Source organism: Labrus mixtus, chromosome 23 (assembly GCF_963584025.1).
Source record: "Labrus mixtus chromosome 23, fLabMix1.1, whole genome shotgun sequence".
In the NCBI taxonomy this organism is placed as follows: domain Eukaryota; kingdom Metazoa; phylum Chordata; class Actinopteri; order Labriformes; family Labridae; genus Labrus; species Labrus mixtus.
The window spans coordinates 8,725,872-8,748,925 of NC_083634.1; the positions used below are offsets into that span (position 1 = coordinate 8,725,872).

The 23,054-nt window shown below is 40.7% G+C and overlaps 1 protein-coding gene across 1 annotated transcript in view; it reads right to left on the minus strand.

Annotated features, from left to right (window-relative positions):
- The window catches only part of arap2 (ArfGAP with RhoGAP domain, ankyrin repeat and PH domain 2), a 142,365-nt gene that overhangs the window by 61,376 nt on the left and 57,935 nt on the right, over positions 1–23,054 (minus strand). The window contains exons 11-14 of the mRNA XM_061032084.1: positions 20,584–20,783; positions 15,665–15,750; positions 14,869–15,051; positions 8,678–8,852 (exon numbers count right to left, since the gene is read on the minus strand). Of these exons, the coding sequence (XP_060888067.1) occupies positions 8,678–8,852; positions 14,869–15,051; positions 15,665–15,750; positions 20,584–20,783 (644 nt within the window). The remainder of the gene's footprint in view (positions 1–8,677; positions 8,853–14,868; positions 15,052–15,664; positions 15,751–20,583; positions 20,784–23,054) is intronic.

Below are 23,054 nucleotides of genomic sequence, written 5' to 3' on the forward strand. Positions count from 1 at the left end.
AAGTTTTTTTTTGTTTGCAGAGTAGTATTACAGTCCCTGGGAACACTGACAATGCTTTCTCACAGTTTGTTTAAAAAAAAAAGGTGAACTCATTTGCACTTTAGATTTGAACAACAGGTTAAATGACTGTATAAAAGTCAAAGTTGTCTCAAGTTTGGACAATACCATAGAGAAGTATCAAGTTAGAAAGTACATTTAGCTTGATTGATGTGAATTTACATTCGTTAACAATTGGAAATGTTGGAACCATTTTTACGGTTTAAACAAATACAACCGAGCTGTTTTTTAACCAACGTGTCCAACAATCCATTCTCAGGGTTCCTTACCAAATCTACATGTGGTGATGTAATGCACCTCTTAGTTTGTTTACCGTATATACGCTTTTGTTAATGCTTATAGTGAGAACCACTCTGTTTGGGGAAATAAATGCCAAACTTAGCCTTATATGGTTCAGCCTAAATATCAAACCCTAATGTCCCTCTCAAACAATTTTAATGGATCCCAAAATAAACAAAAAAATATGATCTGCCAAAGTTATTTTATTGCTCTCCAAGGCCTTTTAGCATCTTTCAGCACATAGTTTTGGTTTTCAAAACTAAAAAGTTTTGGGTTTAGTATTTACGTTCCAGGCAAAACATTTAACAGGAAACCGAATTAGCCATTAGCTAATAAATCAAGTGTAGCAGATAAATGCTAAGATACATCCCTCAGGGGTTGGTGGGCAGAAATAGGGCTAAAAGTAGGATCATATTTTTCAGATTTGCACTGAAAAAATTATTATTTTGCATGTAAAAAAGACAATAGTTTGCAAGAACATTCACTGTAGGAAATAAATAAGTTGATAATAAGAAAAGTTATTTTTTAATTGATGTTATTTTTATGTCACTGAGGCATTTTCCATTTCTGTCGAATGAAAGACTTAATAAAATATTACATCAGTCTGCATGATTTCCAATAATGTGTTAGTATATAAAGGTCCACATGTTTTTTTGTGTTTTTTTTCTGATTCTCAATGTTTGTTAATGAGAAAAAGGAATTGGCAGGATTGTTTTTGCACAGACACATCCAATGTGTTGGTGTATTGGTGGTGAGGCCAAGTGGCAGGTGAAGCTCAGTTATTAATGTCGAGCACCTGCAGCATTTAAGAACCAATTACTAACTTGTCGGTCCAATCGGGCAGGGACCAGTGGCACCATCACAGAGAATGACCATTCCAAGGACTGGAACTTCTCTTGTGTGTTATTTGGATGCTTGGTGGCCAAACAGCTCCTCTGTGTCTTCTATTTAAGCAAAAAAAAAAACCTGGATGACACAGCAACACTGCCAACTGCCAAAGGGTTCTTTACCAGGAAAATGTAGGAAACTGACACATTTGGAAATTTAAAGGCTAACTTGGGTAATAAGAGAATTTACATTTACAGTTTTAGTCCCATAGCGAATGCTTTTACCTTCTGCTATTTCAGTGTAGTAGGCTCTATGGAGACCCTAATTATGGAAGGAAGTTGGAGTTGACCCAGATTTGTTTCTTAACCACTTAAACTATAAAAAAATACATATCAAAGTGCAGTCCCTTAAGTATTTTGTGTCTGGTGCTGTATCCGTCACAATGTCAGCACTTGCAAATGATAGGAATGAAATGAGTGATTGCAAATTTAAACACGGGTTGTGCCAAAATCGATTATCAAAACCGATAAGACTTTGGAGGTGCGTCCATTAAACAGCGCCAAAAACACCATCTTTGACATTAAAGTTGTGCCATAAAATCAATGAAAAAACGTTTTGGTCCAAAACTCAATTTGAAGCTGGACCTTTGACTGCAGGTACATTTTTCATGCCGTGGTTTTCATTTATGGCAGTTCTGTCTCTTATTCGTTGCACTAGGGGAAACACTGGACATAAAAATTGATAAAGGACACTAAAATATACAAGAAACCTCCACAGTGGAAGCCTTTGACTATAAGGGATGAATCCATCATTGAGGCTGCCCTCAGGGGTCGCCAAAAAAGCAAAGAAACACTGCCTCCGAGACATGCCATTGGATAACTTTTGAATGGAATCTGGGGTACAGATATGTAAATGAAGCTGCTACAGCGGCATCCCAGGGTTGCTTTTGGGGCGAGCAGGTGTGTGAGGGAGAGCGAGGTCCATTGAGGCCCACATCCATGCACGCAGAGAGAAGGAGCTAATGAAGAGGCAATGCTCCACCATCAGTGAATATATCCTGACGCTGGAACTACAAATGAGCTGCTATGGAGGGTAGGGACACGCTGACAGCTTTGTTTTGATGCACTATAGTTCCAGGGGAACTGGATGGTTTCCCTATTTTTCATTTCTACAAACTGGGAGCACAATTCACCCTTTGAGGCTGCAATGTTTCTCTTTCACTGTAGAGATACTCCAATTTAGAGTTCAGTTGTTTAGAGGGAGAACTGTTCAGGGTGTCTGACGGTTGTTTATTGCTGACTTATTCCAGTCTTTCACCAAGGGGATGGTGAATTTTCATGTTTGACATCATTTCACTCGATAAAGTTTCTGGATTGGAAGCACCATGTGGTAGTTGAGTGAATAAATGGAGAAGCAGTAAGCACACAGCTACCACACAGATCCATGACATGGGAAACAAATGACAAACTGCATTTTGGCCATCATTTGGTTTTTCATCCACTGCTCTTTTTTTAACCTAGTGGATTCCTTTTTGTTGCCTGTGGGTGTATTGTTTTGTCTATTCTTTTTTCCTGTTGTTTTCTTTTCTCTTTTGAATTGTTGTCAGTTTTCATCATCATGTCATGTAGTGAATTGTCTTCTGTTAGGACCCCCTTGAAAACGAGATGGTACATCTCAAGGGGCCTATCCTAATACATAAATACACCTTGTGGTATTATACAGAATCGACAATAAGACAGTGGTTCCCAAAGTTGGGGTCGAGATCCCAGGGGGGGGTCGCCAGTCACCAAGAGTGGAGTCGCGAGATGCCTTTGTAATGGGGCTGTCACTTTTGATTTGAAGTTTGAACAGTCCTTCCAGCGTGGAGGGGAAAGTTCACATTTGAACTGCAATGAACCGTTCATATTCAAAACACACAGTCCATCAGCGCATCAGGCTGTCTTAAGTAGTCCGCGTGCCATAATGTCCGAACATTACCGTATCATGCTTGAAATGCACTCACAAGTTGTTGTATTGAAGTCCTATTTCATGTCTACTCTGCAAAGTCTAGAGATGGAGATTACTGGTATGATCTCTTACAATAAATAACTATATTAAATAATTGTATGGTTTGTAGGCAGTTGTAGTCTTTGTTACTAGTGCGAGGGTGCACTATGAATGAGCTTGCACATAATCCTGACAGCTGTCAAGCCCGATGTGAAGATGTCAGAGGGGAGATGTCATTTCTCTCATATACCTAAGGCGAGTATTTCAGCCTTGTGATTTCATTTTTAAGTCTATTGTTGTATGGTACAACATAGTACAGTACAGCACAGTGCCATACAATACCATACAGTAAATTACAATATCATACAATATCATTCATTCATGATACGATACAACAACACAGTAGGAGGAGATACAGCTCAATATGTTAGGATACCCTGCATCATCTACATTAAATTACTGTGCATGTGTCTGTATTTGTTAACTTGCTAGTGAGCAACCTGAGCTTCAACAGAAACCCCAGACTTTGGTCTTTCAAGCTCTAACACAATGATGAACTCTGTTCTGTCCTCAGCACTGGCCGCTGTCTGGCTCCTTTTATCCCTCGCTCTGTCAACACACTCCTCTGCAGTAGGACTGGTGTCATATGGGTATTGAATTGTTCCCGCTCTCTGTCAGACATAACTCTGTGCACAACAACTGAACAAGTTCAAAAGTTCGGTTTAATCAAAATGTCTTTCTCTGCAAACTCTTGGGGCTGCATGCACTGCAAACAATGCAGGCGCCTTTCTTTCAGCACAGAGTGTGTGTGTGTGTGTGTTGTTACTATTTTTTCAACAGTAGGACAACATCAAAAAGGGAGTTTGGACAGTCTTTCGTCTGGAGCAAACCATAGTATATGGTTCTACACTGTGCTTACACAAACTTAATGTATAGATTTGTGTTTGTATCCATTCGACATCTAGCTTTGTAACCCCAAAGGAAGGGGACAAAAGGATTGTAAGAAATGTTTGCTTGATAACATTTAATATTTCTTCACTTGCAAAAATCCTACAATTTGTTGGCTTAAGCCAGCTAATTATGTATTTATCAGAAACTCTCTGGTGAAAAAATGAGCCGATTAAAAATCTAAAGCCTTCATTGTTGACGAAGCTGTGGGGGAGCAGGTTTCTTTTAAATGAAACAGATGATGGATCTTGTTATTTTTATGGTCTGTTCAGAATTGGCAGGAAGATTGCTAAAGTGGGGCAGTGAGTGTTGGTGAGGTGTTGTTGGCCGTTGATGAAAGTGGAGAGGGTGCACAGAAGAAAATACCAACAGCGGGTTGCCGTGCTCAACTTGGCTGCTGGTGGAGAGATGGAGGAAAGAAAAGTATGTTTTTAGAAATCGATGTTTTCAAACAATTCAGAACGGTAGAAATGAAGAATTGCAATTCAGACCTGCTTGCGATTATAGTGGACAATATTGTGATTTGCGACGCAGTATAATAAATGGTAATATGAGTCTACTTGATTGGTTATTATCTAACATGCAGTCTCAGGCGTTTGTAATCAAATTGGTCGTGTTGCCATGCAACATAGTAACTTTAATTGCACCCTACATTAGGGGTTCCAAAACTTTTCAGCCCGTGACCCCCAATATAACAGTGCTAGAGACTGGGGACCCCCATTGTCCCTGAAGGCGGTAAAAACATTTAACGTTGCGCTCAGCCACGCGCACTATTAGGCCTATCCGAACACCAGCATTAGAACACCACACAATAGCCCAAACACCATCATATTATTTTCATAAAACAACTTTTTTTGTATGTATTTTCACAATTATGTGTAAAATATGCTATTTCAAACAATTTTCCATTTTTATATGTTTTTGAAAGGAACCTCGTCACCCCTCAGACAGTGTCTTGCGACCCCCCCAGGGGGCCCCGACCCCCACTTTGGGAACCACTGCGATCGTCACGTGATCAAACAAACATGCTGCACGTGCACACATTCACAAACTAACCATTAAGGCTTTCTGAGTGACTCTCAGTCACTGTACTATCAGTTTCCGACTTTAGACAAGACATTTTAATGATATTAAGTTTGATTTTCATGACTTATTTAATTCAGGCTATTCATTCTGTATAACTCCTGCACTCATGAGAGAGACGGGGGAGGAGAGAGAGCGCTAATCTGATGCATGGAAATTGAAAATGTCCGGACCTCACAGAGCGTGTTGATTTTGTAAACTGTGCGCACACTGCACACAGTTAAAGAAACCAACCCCACAGACCGTGTATACAAATTTCCAAATGGCTTTTCATTTTTTTCCGAACCGAGTCTTCGGGGCTCCGTGCCAAAACAAAAACTCCCGTTTTGTAAAAAGTTTTACTTGCGACTCCGTTACGACCACAGGCGAGCCTCGTGTGGGGCGGCTTGTTATCAAGTGGCAGCAAAACCAAGACAGAGCGAGAATCACATCAGAAGCAGCAGAGAGAGATAGATAGAGAGAGGGAAAAAGAGAGATGTTGGCTGCACTCTTAGTTTAGAATGATTCATGTGAAACGCGTCATTATCAATAAGCCTCCACACACGTGGATCACCTGATTTGCCTTGATTTGTGCATGCGGATAAGATCATATAACGGGAATTGTGAATGAGCATTTAAGTGATTTGTTACAAAAACTGAAATAATTTGAAAAAAAAGCAAGAATTTATATCTCTATATATATGCATACCTAATATTATAATACAGGTACAGAGTCACACTGTGGGAAACAATGAATCTTAATACTAGACCACCTCTGGTAATTTGTAATGATTGCGTAGTGTTTATAACACACGCCTGTGTTTTAAATGCCGTGTGAATCGACCATGTCTGTAATTATTAAAGTAAAAATACCAGGGCAATTTACCTACCATATAATCAGCACACACAGAGGTCCTCTGATAATAGTAATCCCGTCTGAGTCAGCATCTCAGTCATTTCTTACTGTACTTTTTTTTTTTCTTTAAGAAGGTTTCTGCAGTTTGTTCTGTCCATTTTTCTGTTTGAGAATAATGGACGCTGTGCTGGATTCTGTAAACGAAGGTTTTGATGTGCAAATTCAGCTGGCTCATCTAGCTACACAGAATAGATATATAGTATTCAATATATAGGTGTCAGTGTACCCGTATCAATGAATGTTTTCTGCAGGCAGTCAGTGTAAAGTGTGATGCTCCCCACAGAGACAAGGTGGTTAGAATGCAGCGCCTCATCGTTTTCAATCAGAAATGTTTTCAATCAGAGATGTCACGAAATAGGAGTAAAGTAAAGGCTTCACTTATCCCATGTGGAGTTGCTGCACCGAACACTGACATGGGGGGGGTAATTCCTAAATCACCAGAGGTCCCTAGGTTACACTCATACTCACAGGACTTTAGAAATGAATCACTAAGCTACTTCTTCAGGTATTTCAGGAGCTAAACAGAAAGGTTACCACATCCCATGTCAAAAGATCTTGAGTCTTTGATGTGACGCCATCTTAAAATGCCACGTGACCCGGGATTAACATCTAGTTTGATTTTTCAGTGATGCTTCCTCTATTGAGCCATAAAGTCAGGACTGTTGACCCTGAGGCTAGATCTCCAGTGTGTCTGCAGAACACTGTCAGCCTGTGAGGTAACCTCCCTGACCTGGGTCCATCTTGCTTGCAGTAGTTGGTCAGTTTAGTTGGACACCCGCCCCTACAAGAGGAGTCTGGTTGGCTCCATGTTTTTGTGTTTGTTAATGATGAAGCAGTACAACTCCCAGACACCTAATGAGCATACACACCGCCTCTAGGTAACTTTTTTTTTCCAGATAGACAACACAAGACGTGTCAATGTGTATGTGCATGTCCATGTGTCTGAAGGGATGTGTGTCTTCCTCGCACACCTTTAAGTAATGGCCATCACCATGGTGACCAGGTGACCCATGCTAGCAATTAGGAGTCCCTAACAGGCTCGATGCAGGCAAGTGTGCACAGATGCGGCGCATACATTATGTAAAAATACAGTCCCCGAGAAAGTCTCCCCGTGGCCCGAGCCAGCGGCCTCTCCCGCTCCTTTCATCTAACACATTCCTGTCATCAGCCCCGCGTGGAACCACATAAACAAAACACAGCGGCCAGAGGAGGAGGCCGCGGAACACAGCACATCTGCGCCATACCTCCGACGCAAAGGAACATGATGTGGGTAATGAAAAAAAATAAAAAAGAGAGTTCGGGGAAAGTTAGAGAAAGAAATAGAAGGAGAGAGACCAAATTGTTCGACTTAATATGCTGGCTACAAATCTGTGTGTTTTTCTGCCTTCATTTCATATTCACGGCAGTGGAAAAAAAAAAAACCTCCCACTGTGCTTTAATAAACATGGCAGCACAGCTCAGAGTGTGAGTTTTAAACATGATTGGCTTATTAAAGAACAAAGACAATGAGCTGAATATATGTGGCGCCAGTGGTTGTTAAAGTCCAACTCGCACATGTAGTTTAAAGGAACCTTTTACAGATTAGATGAGTCAGTCTTTTTATTAGAGTCTGACCAGGAGAATTTACGTGATATTCAGTTTTACAGATTCTTTATGTGATCTAGCAGCTCACCTGTGTAGAAAACAGGCCATGGAAACATGTCCTCTTTGCCAAATAGATCTATTTTTTTCCAAAATAGAATACACTCATATCATTTTGACAAACACAGCGGGTGGGTTGGCATCATTTTTCCTTGCACGTCTAATTGGGCCGACTGATATGGGAGCTAATGATTCTCAGAAGAAGGCGAGTGAGCATTGCTTCAAAGTCAATGGGCTCATCAACCAGCTGCCCCAATACAGGACCGAGTTTAAGGTCACATTAGCTGCTATGTACAAACTGTATTAGGCTTAATTACAGTAGTTACTTTTGACAGCAAAACTTAGCTAAACCCATTAACCGAGTTAGCATTACGCTTCCTAAGCTCATTTTTTTTTCTTTAAAACCTTCTATCCGTGAATTTTACTTTGAATATATTTGTTTCTACTCGAATACTAAGAAAATAAAATTGAATTACACAACAATCAAACCATAGTATCATACCACTGCTAACTAGCAGACATATGCAAGTACAGTCCTGCTGTTTAATTTACATCTTCTACATAAATGAGCAAAAGTTGAGGATGCTAACGTCTTCAATGTAACACGCAGCCTAAGAATCAGTGTTTTGCTTTATCTATGTACACATGAGATGCAAGTTCAGACTGCTCTTAGAAATTCTTATTTCAATGTGAGTCAACAGAAAACACAGAAATGCCAACTCTTAGCATTAGCATAAAATGCTAGCTAGCAATAAAAAAAAATGCTGAAATTGAAATGCAATGCAATGAAATTTAAGGTTAAAACAGTTGTCAGTTATTGGCTGGAAATAACGCGAAAGTTTAATGTGGGAAATGTAGGAAAACATGTTTTTTAAACACATTAGAAATTGTGAACTTACCGACTGTATGTTATGATTTTAAAAGCATCAGCAACTGAAGATGACACCCAAAGCTGCTTACCTGAGAGTTTGTTCTGGTGCAGGAACTCCATCTGTAGTCTCTGTCCAGCACGTTGGGCCAGGAGATACGGGGTGGAGCAGGTTGGATCCCCAGTGGCGCACATAACATCTGCCCCACTGAACAACAGCTCCATGGTTTTCAGCATGTCAGGTAACACCACAGCTTCACACAGAGCCTGCGCACACGTGGAACAGAACAAAAGAGCACATTAAGAGTTTCTCTGTACTGTGGCTGCGCTGTGTCTAATGACGTCTTGCTATCATTTTTCAAGAGGACACAACCAAGGACTAAACTCCCAAACATAAGCAAAGCAATGTGGTTAATGCTATCCAGTGCAATGAGGATTGCAGGGATTTATACATTAGAGAGACTAATCAACCACTACACAAAGGCATGGCACAGTATGGGACAGCCAGCTCTTCAGGACAGGATTCTGCTGTCCACTTCTCTTGGCCAGGGAAGACCACTGGTTAAAGAAACCATCTACTGTATATTAAGTTGGACAAACCATCCCTTAACAGAGGTGGAGGTCTAACACACCATCTATAACCGACCTTCAATGCTGTTTTGAATTCTCTCTCAAAACAACTGAAGCACCAGTCCCACCTTGAAACATGCGACCCCAGCCACCCACAGACGACCTGGATTGTTAGGGCGCCCTTACACAAGGCAATCCCAGCCCCCAAAGTCTGAGGGGGCTCGAGGTTACCTTGCTCAGGCCCGGTTAGTCCTTGGAGCAGTGTGAGTGCAGCCTTACGGGGGGGGGATTGAGGAGCGAGAGGAATCGAGCTTAAGCACGGTGCGGGACAACTGGGCCTAGTGTGAGTGCGCCCTTAACGACTCGAAGTGAAACTAGGTGATAATGAATCACATGCGACCAAACTTGATCATTAGCAGGCTAATGATGATGCATGCTAACGTTCCACAGAGGCTTAAATTTTCCTCTGTCTACCGGTTAGTTTAGAAGTGAAGAAGCCTTTCGATCAAGGCGTTTGGATCAAGCTTCAATCATTTTTTAAATTTGCCAATTAAGTTAAATCTTGCTACAGTATTTTTTTTTACATTTGTAAATGTAAAAAAAAATACTTACATTTGCTTACATTCTTCAAGTTGTTGCAATCTTATGAATGCAAGTCCACCTGTCAGTTAATCTATCTTAATATGATAGACTAATTAAATGCTGAAAAGTGCAGTCACAGCTCATTGGGTTTCAACATAGCATTCTACCGCCGGATTAATGCCTTTAAGAATGTCACACCGCAGACAATGCACCAGTGAAAATCCCTTGAAATGGTAGCATGGTGTGTGTAGCAGCTTAGCGTGGCTCCGTGTGTCTGTGTGTGTGTGTGCGTGTGCCAGCTTGATAGAGGACAAGGAGTCTATAAAGCGACGTCAGAAAAGCATATAAAGTTTAGAATGGAGTTCCACCCTCTGATCTCCAAAGGGAAGTTAAAATAAGATCAAACTTTAATATTCCCTGTGGGAATCATCAAATCTCTAATCCCTGTGAGAAAAAAAAAGTAATATTGCAAATAAGAACAGGACAAATGGGCCATATTAACTATAATGAAACTAACAATTTCTAAGGAGAGGAAAGTGCGGATAGAGGCATGAATAGCAATGAACTGAGGAAAGAGGAGAGCGTGCTGAGGCAGGGGAACACGTGGGGTGAATACACAGAGACAAGTATGCCATCATGTTATTTCAAACAGGAACGTAAGACATGTAAAACACTAATATAGGAACAATACAACAAATTAAACGGACAGGGTTTGAATAGGCTTCTCGAATTATGTATCTTGGAAAAGGAAAACTGTTACATTTTGTGGTGTTTTATTAAGATTAGAGGAATTAAGTCTTTTTGAAAGTGCCCAAAGTCATCTTTCAATCTACATAAGTCACAATTACTCTTTCAAGCTCCTTTGAGGAACTTTAAATTTGTGTCAATTGTGGCGCCCCCCTGTGGACAAAGCGGTATAATGTATTTACTGACACTTTTTAAGTCCCTTTAATTAAGTCAAGCTTACAAAAGAAACGGATCCATCCATTTTTTTGTTGAGAATCTTAAATTAATTTTCCAAACCCAATGCCCCATTTCTGCCTTTATTGGATAGGTCAGCTGAAAAGAGACAGGAAATGTTGGGAGGAGAGAGTGGGGGGACAACATGCAGCAACAGGCCGAGTCCGGATTCAAGCCCATGACTGCTGCTGCGAGGACTATTGCCTCTGTACATGTGGTGTGCAACATAACCACTCGGTAATCTGGCGTTCCCCAATGCCTCCAGTCTAAAGGGCAGGTTGATTCTTAAATCATAACCTATATATACAACTAAAAATGTTTCTTTGACTTCAGAAATGTCATTTAAACCAGTGGTTCTCAAACCCGTCTAGCCTCAGGACCAACCACCAACTCCGTGAAAAATCGCAACCAAACTTTCTGACATTTCTGGACCAATCAGATTTATTTACTGAAAAAATGTGCAGTTTGGACCTCAGTCCAAAAGGTACAAAAGATGTGACAGAAGAAAGAAACTGAACAAAACAAACATGTTTAAAAAGCGCTTCAAAGACTTTTTTACTCAAGTTTTGTTCCAGGCACACATTTACGACCCGCTGAAAATGGCTCCGCGACCCACCTCTGGGTCCCCACCCACCAGTTGAGAACCACTGATTTTCGACAACTATAGTCACAGGATGACGTATTATAAAGAGTGAATTGACCTCTGTTTAAGATTGGTGGAGTGCAGTCCTATAGAAGAAGTCCCAAACTCATCTAAAACTTAAAAAAATTGACAAATAGAAGGAAGCCTTATATGGTTTTACAGGCGAATAACAACATCCATGTCAGGCTGTGATAGGCTGAGACATATTAAGGAAGTTCATTTTGAACTTGAATAGTTCTAAATGAACTTCCTTAATATCTCCATAACAGATGAATTACTTTAAAACTGCCACAAAGAGATAAATAAGATGATGAATATGTGGTGTTTTCAGACTTTTCATTTCTACATACAGTATTCATCACTTCCTCCTTTATTTCTGTCTACAGCCCGAGGACTGAAGGTTTTTAGGTAACGGCATCAAGTGGTGATAAGAGGAACTGCTGCCTGAGGCTCCTCTGCCTTCAGCATTCACCCATGCAGGTTAGCACTTCAGCACCTCTAGGTCCTCTTAGACAAACTTCTGCTTCTATAAATACAGGATGATGTGTTTCGCCTTTCATGGGGGCAGGAAGTCAAAACGTATACGCGTGATATCCAGCCGTGGAGACGCGCTTTGTTAAAACTATCCACCTGTGAACCTGCACAGAGAAGACATAAAAGAGGGCCGAAGAATACCGTCTGGCTTCGTGTGTGTCTCTTCCCATCAGTGCGGTCGATTGACGCGACATTGTGCACGATGACCCGCAACAAAGTGGATCAACCGAGGAGTCGAGTGGCAAATGGGCAGAATTTCAACGAGCAACCCCTTCCTTTCATCGGACTAGGGCCGAGTCAGTAAGCTGCATTGATCCGCCACAAACAAGCAAGATGCGTCTGAAAGTGCAGCTTGGTAAACACACACACACACACACACACACACACACACACACACACACACACACATACACACACACAACAAAGTACCTGTCAATATAACCTAGCCGCCTACACAAAGCACCAGCATTGACATGTAGATATTTAACTGTGTGTGCCAAGCAAACAAATATATTCCAATGCACACAGCTTAATCTTTATCAACAGAAAACATCACACAATGATGTCACTCGTTTATTCACTCACCCTCTTTGTCTTCGCGCACACACACACACACACACACACACACATAATACAGGGTCAGATTAGGGCAAAATAGTCCCAAGCAACCTGGCCTTATTCTGTATCGTCTCCGGAAATGACCTTCCATGTCATAGCAATTACTGCCGCCACTGGAGGCTTTATGTGCGTGTGCGAGTGTGTGCGTAATGATATAAGAAGGTCCTTTGACACCCCCCCCCATCTCTAGGTCATGTGGCCTGCGGAGACTCGGTGGAGGTCACTGGGATATGCGCTTCTAATGGGGAACAAGGGACTAAAGGAACGAGAGAGACGGAGGAGGGGGGGGAGACGGGTTAGAGAGAGGGCATATGAGGGGATAAGTGAAAAAAAACAGAATAAGCATACACAGTTTGGATTATGTAATTGATTCAGGCAGGTTTAAACCACATCAGTAGCTTTTATATTGTTATTTCATTATATGATTTGACACTTTAAAGGCTAATTTACCGCATCTGTTTGGGGAGTTTCATGACCCTCTGGCTTGTAAAACTTGTTAAAATGCCGTCATGTGATTTCTGAAATCGCATGAATGTCAATGAGGAAAGTGCTTGTATTATTGTCTTTGTTCCGGGGAGGGCTCCCAAAGGAATAGGTTTTATATAGCTTTTATTTCCTAATATTCAGACTTGTGTTACAGTAAGCAAGTGTGACACAGAGGAGGAAGAAGGCGTCCAATGAGATTAGAGTCATTGTCCTTGTTTGTGGTTAAAAAACAAATACCCTTATTTGTGTTTTTCCTCGTAGGATTGTTTGTGTTGTATCGCGTTACGCTAAGATAAGGTGACCTGTTTTTTAAAAAAAGTTGTTTATTATTTTAGCACACCAGGTTTGTATGATGATTCTATGACACATTGATCCCTCAGTCAAAAATCTAGACTAGGCAGAGAGACAGCAAACAGCCACTTCCGTCTTTTAACTCTCTATTTCTCACTGTCACACACACACACACACACACACACACACACACACACAGACACACACACACACACACTTCTCCACTGACGAAACCCTTTTAGCTAGCCACACTCTATATCTGCCACACTAGCGCCCTTGCAAAAAATCAAAAAAATAAAACACCCACTCTAACAGCAAATTCACACATCCTTAGTGGAGCAGCACACATGTTCACACGCATGTCCACGCCTCACACTCCCCCACAAACACACACACACACGCGCGCGCGCGAAAAGCCAGCAAAGCCGCAATAAAACCAACCCAAGCGTTTCTGTTGAGGATCCTAATCCACTTTTCCACTTAGCTAGCTAGTATAACTCTTCCACACCACCCTTCCCTTCCCCTTCCTCCACCCTTCCCCTCTTTCTCTCTACATCTCCATCCCTCTCTTTTCTCCTCAGGAAAACAATACAAGGCAGCTGATCTGCGTAAATGCTGACGCAGTTGGAAACTCGCTTCCTTGGCTTTAAAGACCTTCTCTTCAAAAGGAGGCCAAAACAAAAAGGTACTCATTTCTTTTGCCAGAGCAGTAAACCCCCGAAACCACAAACTGGCAGAGAAGGCCTTAGCACCAACCTGCTTACACTTAAGATTGATAAAGACTGCCCCTATGGCATTTTTTTAGTCATATAGAGCGAGAAGGTCAGGGATATATGGGCTTTTTCAGCTTCAGCTGGCTTTGTTAATACAGTATGTCAGGCACCACGCTTCTTGGAAGTATAGATTGAATTGTAACTGTAATGTGCATGAACACTTATCACTGGTAGTCTCGTGAACTTCTCTAATGTTTTGCTTTAACCTTAGCTGGAAGATGGTTTAGCAATTACAGAAGGAAAAAAGCCAAGGTCTTGAACTAGTTCTTGATGTGTAACTTAGTGTCACAGGTATAAACCTCCAGACACTTTGAAGATTTAAGATGTGATGGTGATTTGTTGAAATCACATTTATGCTAGCTAACACTGCTGACAAAAATTAATTATTTTTTAATAAATCTTTAATGCAAATCCCAATATTCCTTAAGTGGGCGGCCCAGGTTCGAATCTGACTTGTGGCTCCTTTCCTGCATGTTGTTCCCCACGTTCTCTCTCACCGGTCATGACTCTCTCTAATCTATCGCTGAAATCAAGGTATGCAATGTTCCCAAAATTATTTTTAAAAGAACATTTAATTTTAGCTAACTACAGTAATTAAAAATGATTATATTGTGTAAAATTTCTGAAATTAATGCAAGGAACACATTTGCTAACCTGTTGGAAAAAAATGTTGAAACATGAATGTTGGCTTCCCTTTTTCAACTAAATGTGTTAGCTAACATGAATGTGTTCCCAGCATAGGCTACATGGCTGCATATCTCAAACCACAGTAACGATTAAACTGGTTTTTAAGTGTTCCACTTTCTTCTCTTCATAGAACTTGTACCTGGTTGAGCTGCTCCAGGTCATCGAATCCCTCCAGGACCTTCCGGTACTTTCTCTCCCTGTACTTCCTGCGAACGAACGTGGCACGTTGCTCCGTCGAGGCTCCACTGAAAAGCGCCTCCTCCAGTGGAAGGTGAGCAGCCCAGAAAGTGTTAGCATGCTTGTTCCCCACCTCCAGAAAGAGCTGAGGGGTTTAAGAAGACGGAGAACAGACGACCACAGGTGAGTCATTTTTTAAATTTGGTTGGATTATAACAGCTCCCAAAATAGGTTGTATTTGGAATCAAACTTGATTAATTCCTCTATCAGAGGAAGGTGTATTCATAAAAACAAGCGACAATTTATTTACATAATGACATATATGAAGAGTATCTTTCTGCAAACATTTGTGTGAAATTAAATGCACCCAATGGACTAAGTTACAGCTTTTGAAGAGTCACCTCTTTTCATTCAACCATGACTTTGTACTAAGATGAACAGTTATTTTAAATAGATTATTAAGCATATTTCAAAGATTACATTTTGAAGTTCATGCATACGCCGTCCTTACATTGAAAACATATATTTGAAAATGAATCACTTTAAAAACTGTGTTTTTATAAATAGCTTTATAATAAATTTAAAGGTAAGCAAAGACAGAAGTTGATGTTAAGACAATGACAAGAAAGCAAGTAGAACAATAGCTCAGATGTCCAGAATACTCAAAAAGGAGTCCTGACAAACCCTTTAGAGACTACCTTGAATTAAATTGTGAAAGAGGAACTGTTTTCTGTTCTCACTGAGGAAACAGTGCGTACCTCTACCAGCGCATTGCTCCAGATACTGCTGTCCAACTTCAAGCTTCGCACTTTCGAGATATTTGTGCCAAGAGAGCGGTGCTGCCCTGGTACACAAGAACACAAAAAGTCATAGAAGTGAGTTTATTGATACAAAATCTAACACTTTGAAACACAACACTCTCGGGGTGTTGTGAACCATTTCTTATAACTTATATTCAAAAAATAAAGACTGTCTGGTTACGTTTTTATTTCCTGAAAAGCACATTTGAAAAACAACTAACATGTACATACAGTATATGCATATGAAACTCTGGAGTATGCACACAAACACCCACAAATGAGCAATGGAGTAAACAATAAACAGGCAGTTACAAGATGGAGAATCGGAGCGTGACTGGAAGCTCATTCTCTCACTCACAACAGACATATTTAGTCCCTTCAGCACTCCTAATTGGAAATGAAAGCACAGAACGAGATCCATTAATTGCTAATGAATCATGAGTAATTCATTGTGTTTGTGGGTCGGCCTGTTTATTTGGGTGAACGAGAGGCTTGTGGGGTTGCTTATGGCCAAAGACAGAGCATACATGCATAATACATCTGGTCGAAAAACTGGCTATATGTGAATGATAATCATTGTTCTGCATGTAAAGGCGGATAATTTTAGATTTAGATTTGGCCAGATCTCATTAGTGTCATCTATGCTCAAGTAGAGCAGTTGTAAATTAATATGTGGTGCCATGTGGAGCGATGACAGCCACTTTGACACAGATCTTCAGACACCAGAAATCAATGAATTTTTCATCAACCAAGACATTTAAAAGTGAAAGTAACTAGGAAAGGATTTTTGATATCTAGTGATAATTATCATTGTACCTAGTTTTACGAACTGTCACGTTTCATCATGTTGTTAAGCAGAACTTACAATAACACTTTTGAGAAAGAAGTGGATTTATCCAAATGAACAAGTTTAAGTTCCTTCAGCGGCTAATATACTTTCCCTCGTGTGTTCTTATGTTAAAGCTGTGAGCTCTTTGCAAACTTCCTGATTTGTAGTGACTTTTAAACCTGACACCAAGAGGCATTAAAGGACCTGTCTAATTGCTCCCAGAATGCATTTGAATCTGATATGCCTGGCCATATCCCATTGCAGTCAGACTTGATGAGATCAAATGCTGAACACATAAAGGACAAAGGCCAGTCCCAGCAGTCTTGCCACAACAGTTCTGAACCCATATCATTCTCTTCAAGACATTTTGTTGCACTTTTGCCTCTTTTAACTTCTGGCTTACGTGCCCTATGTTGTTTGTTCAACACCAAAGCTAAAATACCTGTTTTGTGCTCTTCTAATGTTGAATGTTGTACTACATCTGAACTGTATTTATTTCTATTAAAACGAATACAATTTCAAAATTATGAATGATTGGGCGCTATGAACATGTACAGCAATATGTCTTCTGCATGCTTGCAAAGATTTATATTCTGTTCTACATTATTTAGATGAGTGTATAATGAAAAAGAAGGGGCCAAGCATTGAACCCTGTGGAATACCTTTATTTAACCAGGTAATTACAAATGGAGGTCAAGCTCTCTTTCACAAGGGTTGCCTGGCCAAGAAAACAATATGGACTTATATTGGAATTAGAATATGTGTCAATAGCTTTTACCACACACTGGTAGTGGACAATTTGAGGCCTCTTCTTGTACTAACAACTCAAAATTTCAACTCATTATTCGTAGCAACTGAGCTGTTAGTTCTATCTAGCTAAAAAAAAGTACACCGGCTTTCTGAATAAAACTCACCAACAATTGTGAAAAATTGTTCTTTTGCATGCTGGTCCAATCTAAACTTGACTTAATTTGTTACACCCTGGAACTGTAAATGTAAATAGAGGGGGAGTTTCTTCTTATGAGAGGTTAGTTTAAATATTTGTGGAAAGTGTCAAGTTAAGATGCATCAATGTGGTCAGACTTGTGTTCAAATCTGGCTTTTCCATTTTTCGTCAGACTGAAAACAGGAATAATCTCTGTCTTTGACCATTCAAGTTCTGCTTGACAAATGCAGGCCAAGTAGCAATGCTGTCACTCGTCTGTGAAGCAGTGAAAATATTTTATTCTTGGCGTCTGCTGCATTTTTACCACCATGCTTCATCAGCTGAGCCATACCAACACCACAGGACCATTTTCACTTGTGTAAAGGTAATGAAGCTGAAAGAAGTATGCCTGTGCATGTGCCACTGGGTACATGTTGAGATCCCCCCACATAATGGTCTGTTGTAAATGTCTTCATCTCTCCGATGGAACCAAAACAACACGCAAAAGGGCATTCCCATCACAGCAGCTCTCAGAAAAAATTGCCCTACCCAACAAAGATTTCAGACCCAATTAAAAACTTTTCCAGCGACAGTTTACGGAGCCCTTTCCATACCCCGCCGTACTTTTGTGCCATTTCCCCCTCAATGACGAGTAAGAAGGAAACAAAGCAAAGCAATAAGTGCTGTATTTTTTGTTGCTATGGTCACTGTTGCCAACAGACAAGTCTACTAGTTGCAATCCTTGTTGAAAGGAGTTCATTCCAATTACATGGGTAAAGATAGGCCTCCAAATCAAGGGAGTAAATTAATTTCCTCTTGTTGACTGAGTTTAGTGGGAGAAAGGGCAAAGAGATGTAACAAAAGTAAAAGGGTAGAAACAGGGACATCTTATGCCCTTTGCCAATCAAAATTACCTACAGGCTACAGGCAACGCTGCTTCTGCCACAGATACCTGGACATGATGCTAAAAGCAGACGCTCAGCTACATATTTTAAAGGAGTTTATTCCAAGTATCAGCAGAACCTTGTCTCAGTGCTCGTAAAGGCTGTGGCTACATATACAGACCGTTAATGGTAGGGATGTGCCACTAGATGATAACTTTAAAACACCTGTTGGACCCTAGGGCGTTTGACCTGTGTGTGCTGAAAGTAGAAGTTGGGTTTTGATGTGATATTTGTTTGATTTAAATTTTAAATGATGTACATAAAAAAGCCACTGCATTCACCTGGTAAAGTTTTTTTTTTTTTTTTTTAATCTAAATTGAAATTGCAGAAAGAAAATAAATTGCGATGTCAGGTTTTTCCAATAGCTCTATTTAAAATAAAGAAATGACAACAATCTGACAAACACAAATAAGAATGTGATTAGGATTTGTGCCCCTGGAAGTGATCTAGAAAGCATGTATAAAGCAGAGCCATCCAACTCAATGGAAACAAAGAAAAAAAATATTATTAGCATATGGCTTCACATCAAAGAGGGAAGCTACAGACTATTAAAATTCATTCGGTATTGGAACGGAAAGAGGAAAAGCCAATGTGGGATCATTTTCACCATTAGCCTTCTCATTACTTCTTCCCTCTTCCTCTTGTTCAGCATTTCTCTTTATTGTCCATGACATGAGAGCGCTAATTAAAAGTGTGAGCAGCGATTGCTATTCCAAACGGACCACCGCCTCATTTAAAGGAGAGCGCAGTGTGAGGACAGCTTCCTCGTTGCGAGATATTCACCCTCTCTTTCCCTGACATGTCGACAAAATGTAATATTAAACACCCCTGCAAATGAAATCATTTAAGGCTGTTTGAAAAGGGAAGTTGGATATCTGATGCGCTCCAATTACATGGGCTTTGCAGAGGTGAGGGGAAGGATCGCATTAAAAATTATGACTCTGGGAGAAATCTCTGGCCTGGAGAAGATCTTGAGGGAGGAAAGGAAAGTAAAAAAAACACACCGTAGAGATCTCTATCTAGATCAAGCATGGCCGCTGCCCCTCTCTCTAATCATGTTTAGAGGGTCAAGAAGCAGTTTGGGATCCCCCAACTTCTCGCCTGCAGCTTAATCTTTGTTGTCATTTCATCTGAGCCATCCAGCATTGCCAAATAGATTAGAGTGTCCAGAGGCCAGATGCCAACTCCCATAAGTGGCTTATCACCTGAGAAGTTTCTCCAGGAGAGCCTCAGGGTGAAGGTGCATGCTCACAAACACAAACACCGGACCACACAGAAGGATTCTTGATCGAGTACTGACAGGCTTGTAATATTTAAGTAGGATTTGGAGTTGATTCCTGACTATTATATGCAGCATTGTCTCACTTTTTGGTTCTATTTTTGTAACTATAAATATAAGCAAGGAAACGATGGATTCTTTTAGGAAAGAAAAAGCTGTGGGTCTGTCTTAATCACTGGGTCCCCGGCTGTTTTGGCTCCTGCAGGTCTGACAGTTGTGAATAATTCAGACAAAAACTGTTCTCGTCTTAAATAATTCTCTTTTTAAAATAACAACTTAAAAACTACTAAATTAAGATTCAAAGATTTCTGAAAAGTTGAGAAATTAACATAATTTTGGGGGAAGTTTTTTTTTTTCCTTTTTCAAAAAATTATTTCATTTACAATTCTGACATTATTAGGCAAGTCTGCAGAGAGAAATCTGGTAAAAAAAAAAAAAAAAGAAAAAACAAGCTGGCCCAGTTCAAATAATTAATTCTGATTTGTTTACAGACAATTAAAAATTGAGGGATTTTCTAAAGAATCCAAACTGATTTAAAAATCCAGTCCAGAATTTTTGCACCAAAATATTTATTTTGTCCCCCCAAAAAAAAGAACTTTGAAATTGCAGACCACCATGTTTATCATTGTTAACCTGTCAGATTCATGATGGAACAAACCACACATGAGGAACCATTACTTTTTTTTTTTAAATCCAATGTTACATTTTATTCTGAAAAGCCGTCTGCATCCATTCACACCACCCTGTGTGTGGAGTGTGTACATGTGGAGGGTTTATAAAACTGGACTGTATGTACAGTGTGTGGTTTTATCCTAGGGTTAGGGTTCATTCAGCACTTGTATGTGTTGGTGGATCACAGGGGTGGAAGAAAGGTGGTGTGTAAGATAGACATTATATTACCTGCACACTTCTTACAGATGACCACGCCCAGATTGACGGACGCCCACTCCGGCTGGGGGGCGCGGCAGTCGGCGCAGCTCCTGTTGGCCTCGTTGAACCAGATCTTCTCTGCCACTTCATAGTCGGAGAGTGTCTCTGCGATCGATTCCTGGACTGCTTCAATCCACTCCTCCTTCTCCCGTTCGGACTCTGCCGTGAAGCTGCAACAATCGATTTTTTGCCCCCGCCCCCCACCCCACCACATGGCTCACTGTTATTGATTTGATTTGAGAGAGCAATTAAACAGCACAGTATAGCCTGGCAGGGTTTTGGAGGGGGGGTGTGCAGCATTTGGAGCAGTTTAGGGGGGGTTTGCTCAGCGTGTATGCCTAGTTGTGATTGCAATGGATTCGGTGATATTGATAGGGCAGCGGGAACAGGGGGCGACAGGGCAGGTGAATCAATCCGTCTCACCTGCACCGCTAAAATCTATCAACTTTTCAAAGCAGGAGATTTCTACAGGATATTGTTGCTATATTGTGACTGTTGAGACACTGGAGACAAAAGTAATCTTAACATTTCACATTTTCATCTTGAATACAAATGTTTAACAATTTGAAGGGGATAAAATGAAGCATTGTTGATTTCTTTTTGCTGCCTTTTGAGATCAAATCGGCATTTAAAGACTTACAGGATTAATTCTAATATACATACTATATTTTTAAAGCTTCTGGGACGGACTTTGGTTGGTGTTGATGTTGACAAATGTTTACCTTTAAAATGTAATTCTACAAATCCGGTTATTGCAGACAGCTATCTCAGTAACTAAAAGTGCCTGTAAACACACATATTGGTTTTAAGACATCGGCTTGGTGTATTAGAACTTGACTGGCCGGCACAGAGCCAGTAAAGCCTGAAAGACCATTTACAGCCAACTATTTAAAAAACTGATTAGTAGTAGTCAATAAGTTAAGTAGTGCTGTTAATTATTTAATGATAAGGAGCAATATGTGAGATATCTACTGAATCATAAAATGACTTTACAAAATCATCAGACATTAAGGAATCATACCATGTTGAAGTGCTGGCTTCTCAGTCAACACTGAAGCAGCCAGTATGTCCTCCGTCTAAGTTCAGATTATGATCCAGAATGGTCTGTATTTGTTTTTGATTTTTTTAACAAAAGATTGTAGGCAGTTTTATTAAGGCACACACACGCGGCTGTTTTGGACGCCCCTCGGTTTGCCAGATGAGACCGGTCATCACAGCAAACCAACAGGTGTTGCAGCGATGGAAGCGAGCAAGTGAACTGGCTCAGATGGAACTCATTCTACCGGACCTAAGAAGCATTTTTCTAAAAAGCTTCACAGCCAGAACATGGAACATCGAAGCCTCAGTGTCTGCAGCAAGGCAACCCGGAGGAGTGGGCGGCGGGAGACAGCCCTCACTGAGGTTTTGAATTTGGACTGCGGTACCCATTTTTAAAAGCTAGGAGTCACAATATTGCTCCTTTGAATCAATTCAAATGAATTAAGTTAGTTGTACTCTTTGTACCAAAACAATTTAAATATTTAAAGTACCAACAAATTGGGAAAATTGCAAAATTTGACCCACTATTTCATTAATTTATTCTGAAAGTTAAAGACTGATGAAAGGCAGATACATCGATAATGATAATAAAAAAAAAAGATCTGCAGCCCTACTCACTTCTTCTCTAGTGGCTAAATGAGAGGCATCACTGATGGTGATGGAATTGATCATTAGTACTGAAATAACCTCGAACCAAGTCATTGGGACGTTTTGGTAAAGGGAAAGAGAAATCCAGCATTTGACATAAATGTGAACTGTTCACACATACGAGAACTCCCTGAACTGTTCAAGCTTCTAAATAAAGCATCTATCATGGACAGCCGTTCACTTGTCTGTCAATCCGTCCCTGCGTCACTCATTAGTTCTGCAGAATGAGGAGATCTTTTTTTGGAAACCACACACACTCGTGCGCCCACTCGGGAGTGATGGGAAATGATGAGAAATGTCTCGAACTGTCTAACGAGCACTTATAAAGACACCTCACAGGGACAGAGCGTACATTCGACAACTTGTTCTCCATGCTGAGTAACTGAAATCAGCCAAATGTATTAAAAGTGTACGCAGCCTGCTGAGCATGCAAAGAGCTTAAGTAAGAACGAGGATGAGAAAAGTAGGGACACAACTCAACAAAGACATACGATTTAAAGGAAAGACAGGAGGTGGGGGGTGGAGGGGGGGGTTCTAGCTTGACTGAAAGAACTTAAGCACTTAAGAGAGGAGAAATGGGACCATTGGTCTCCATGGCAACATGGCGACCAGTGAAGAGTAAGACGGAAGATGAGGGGTAAAGGAGCCGATGGGGAGGGGAAGCTTTCGCCCGTAGCAGAGGATGCACGCCGGGGCCAGGCTCGCCCAAGAAGCCGCGGCAGAGATCGATAGGTTGATTGGGTTCAGCCGTTCTG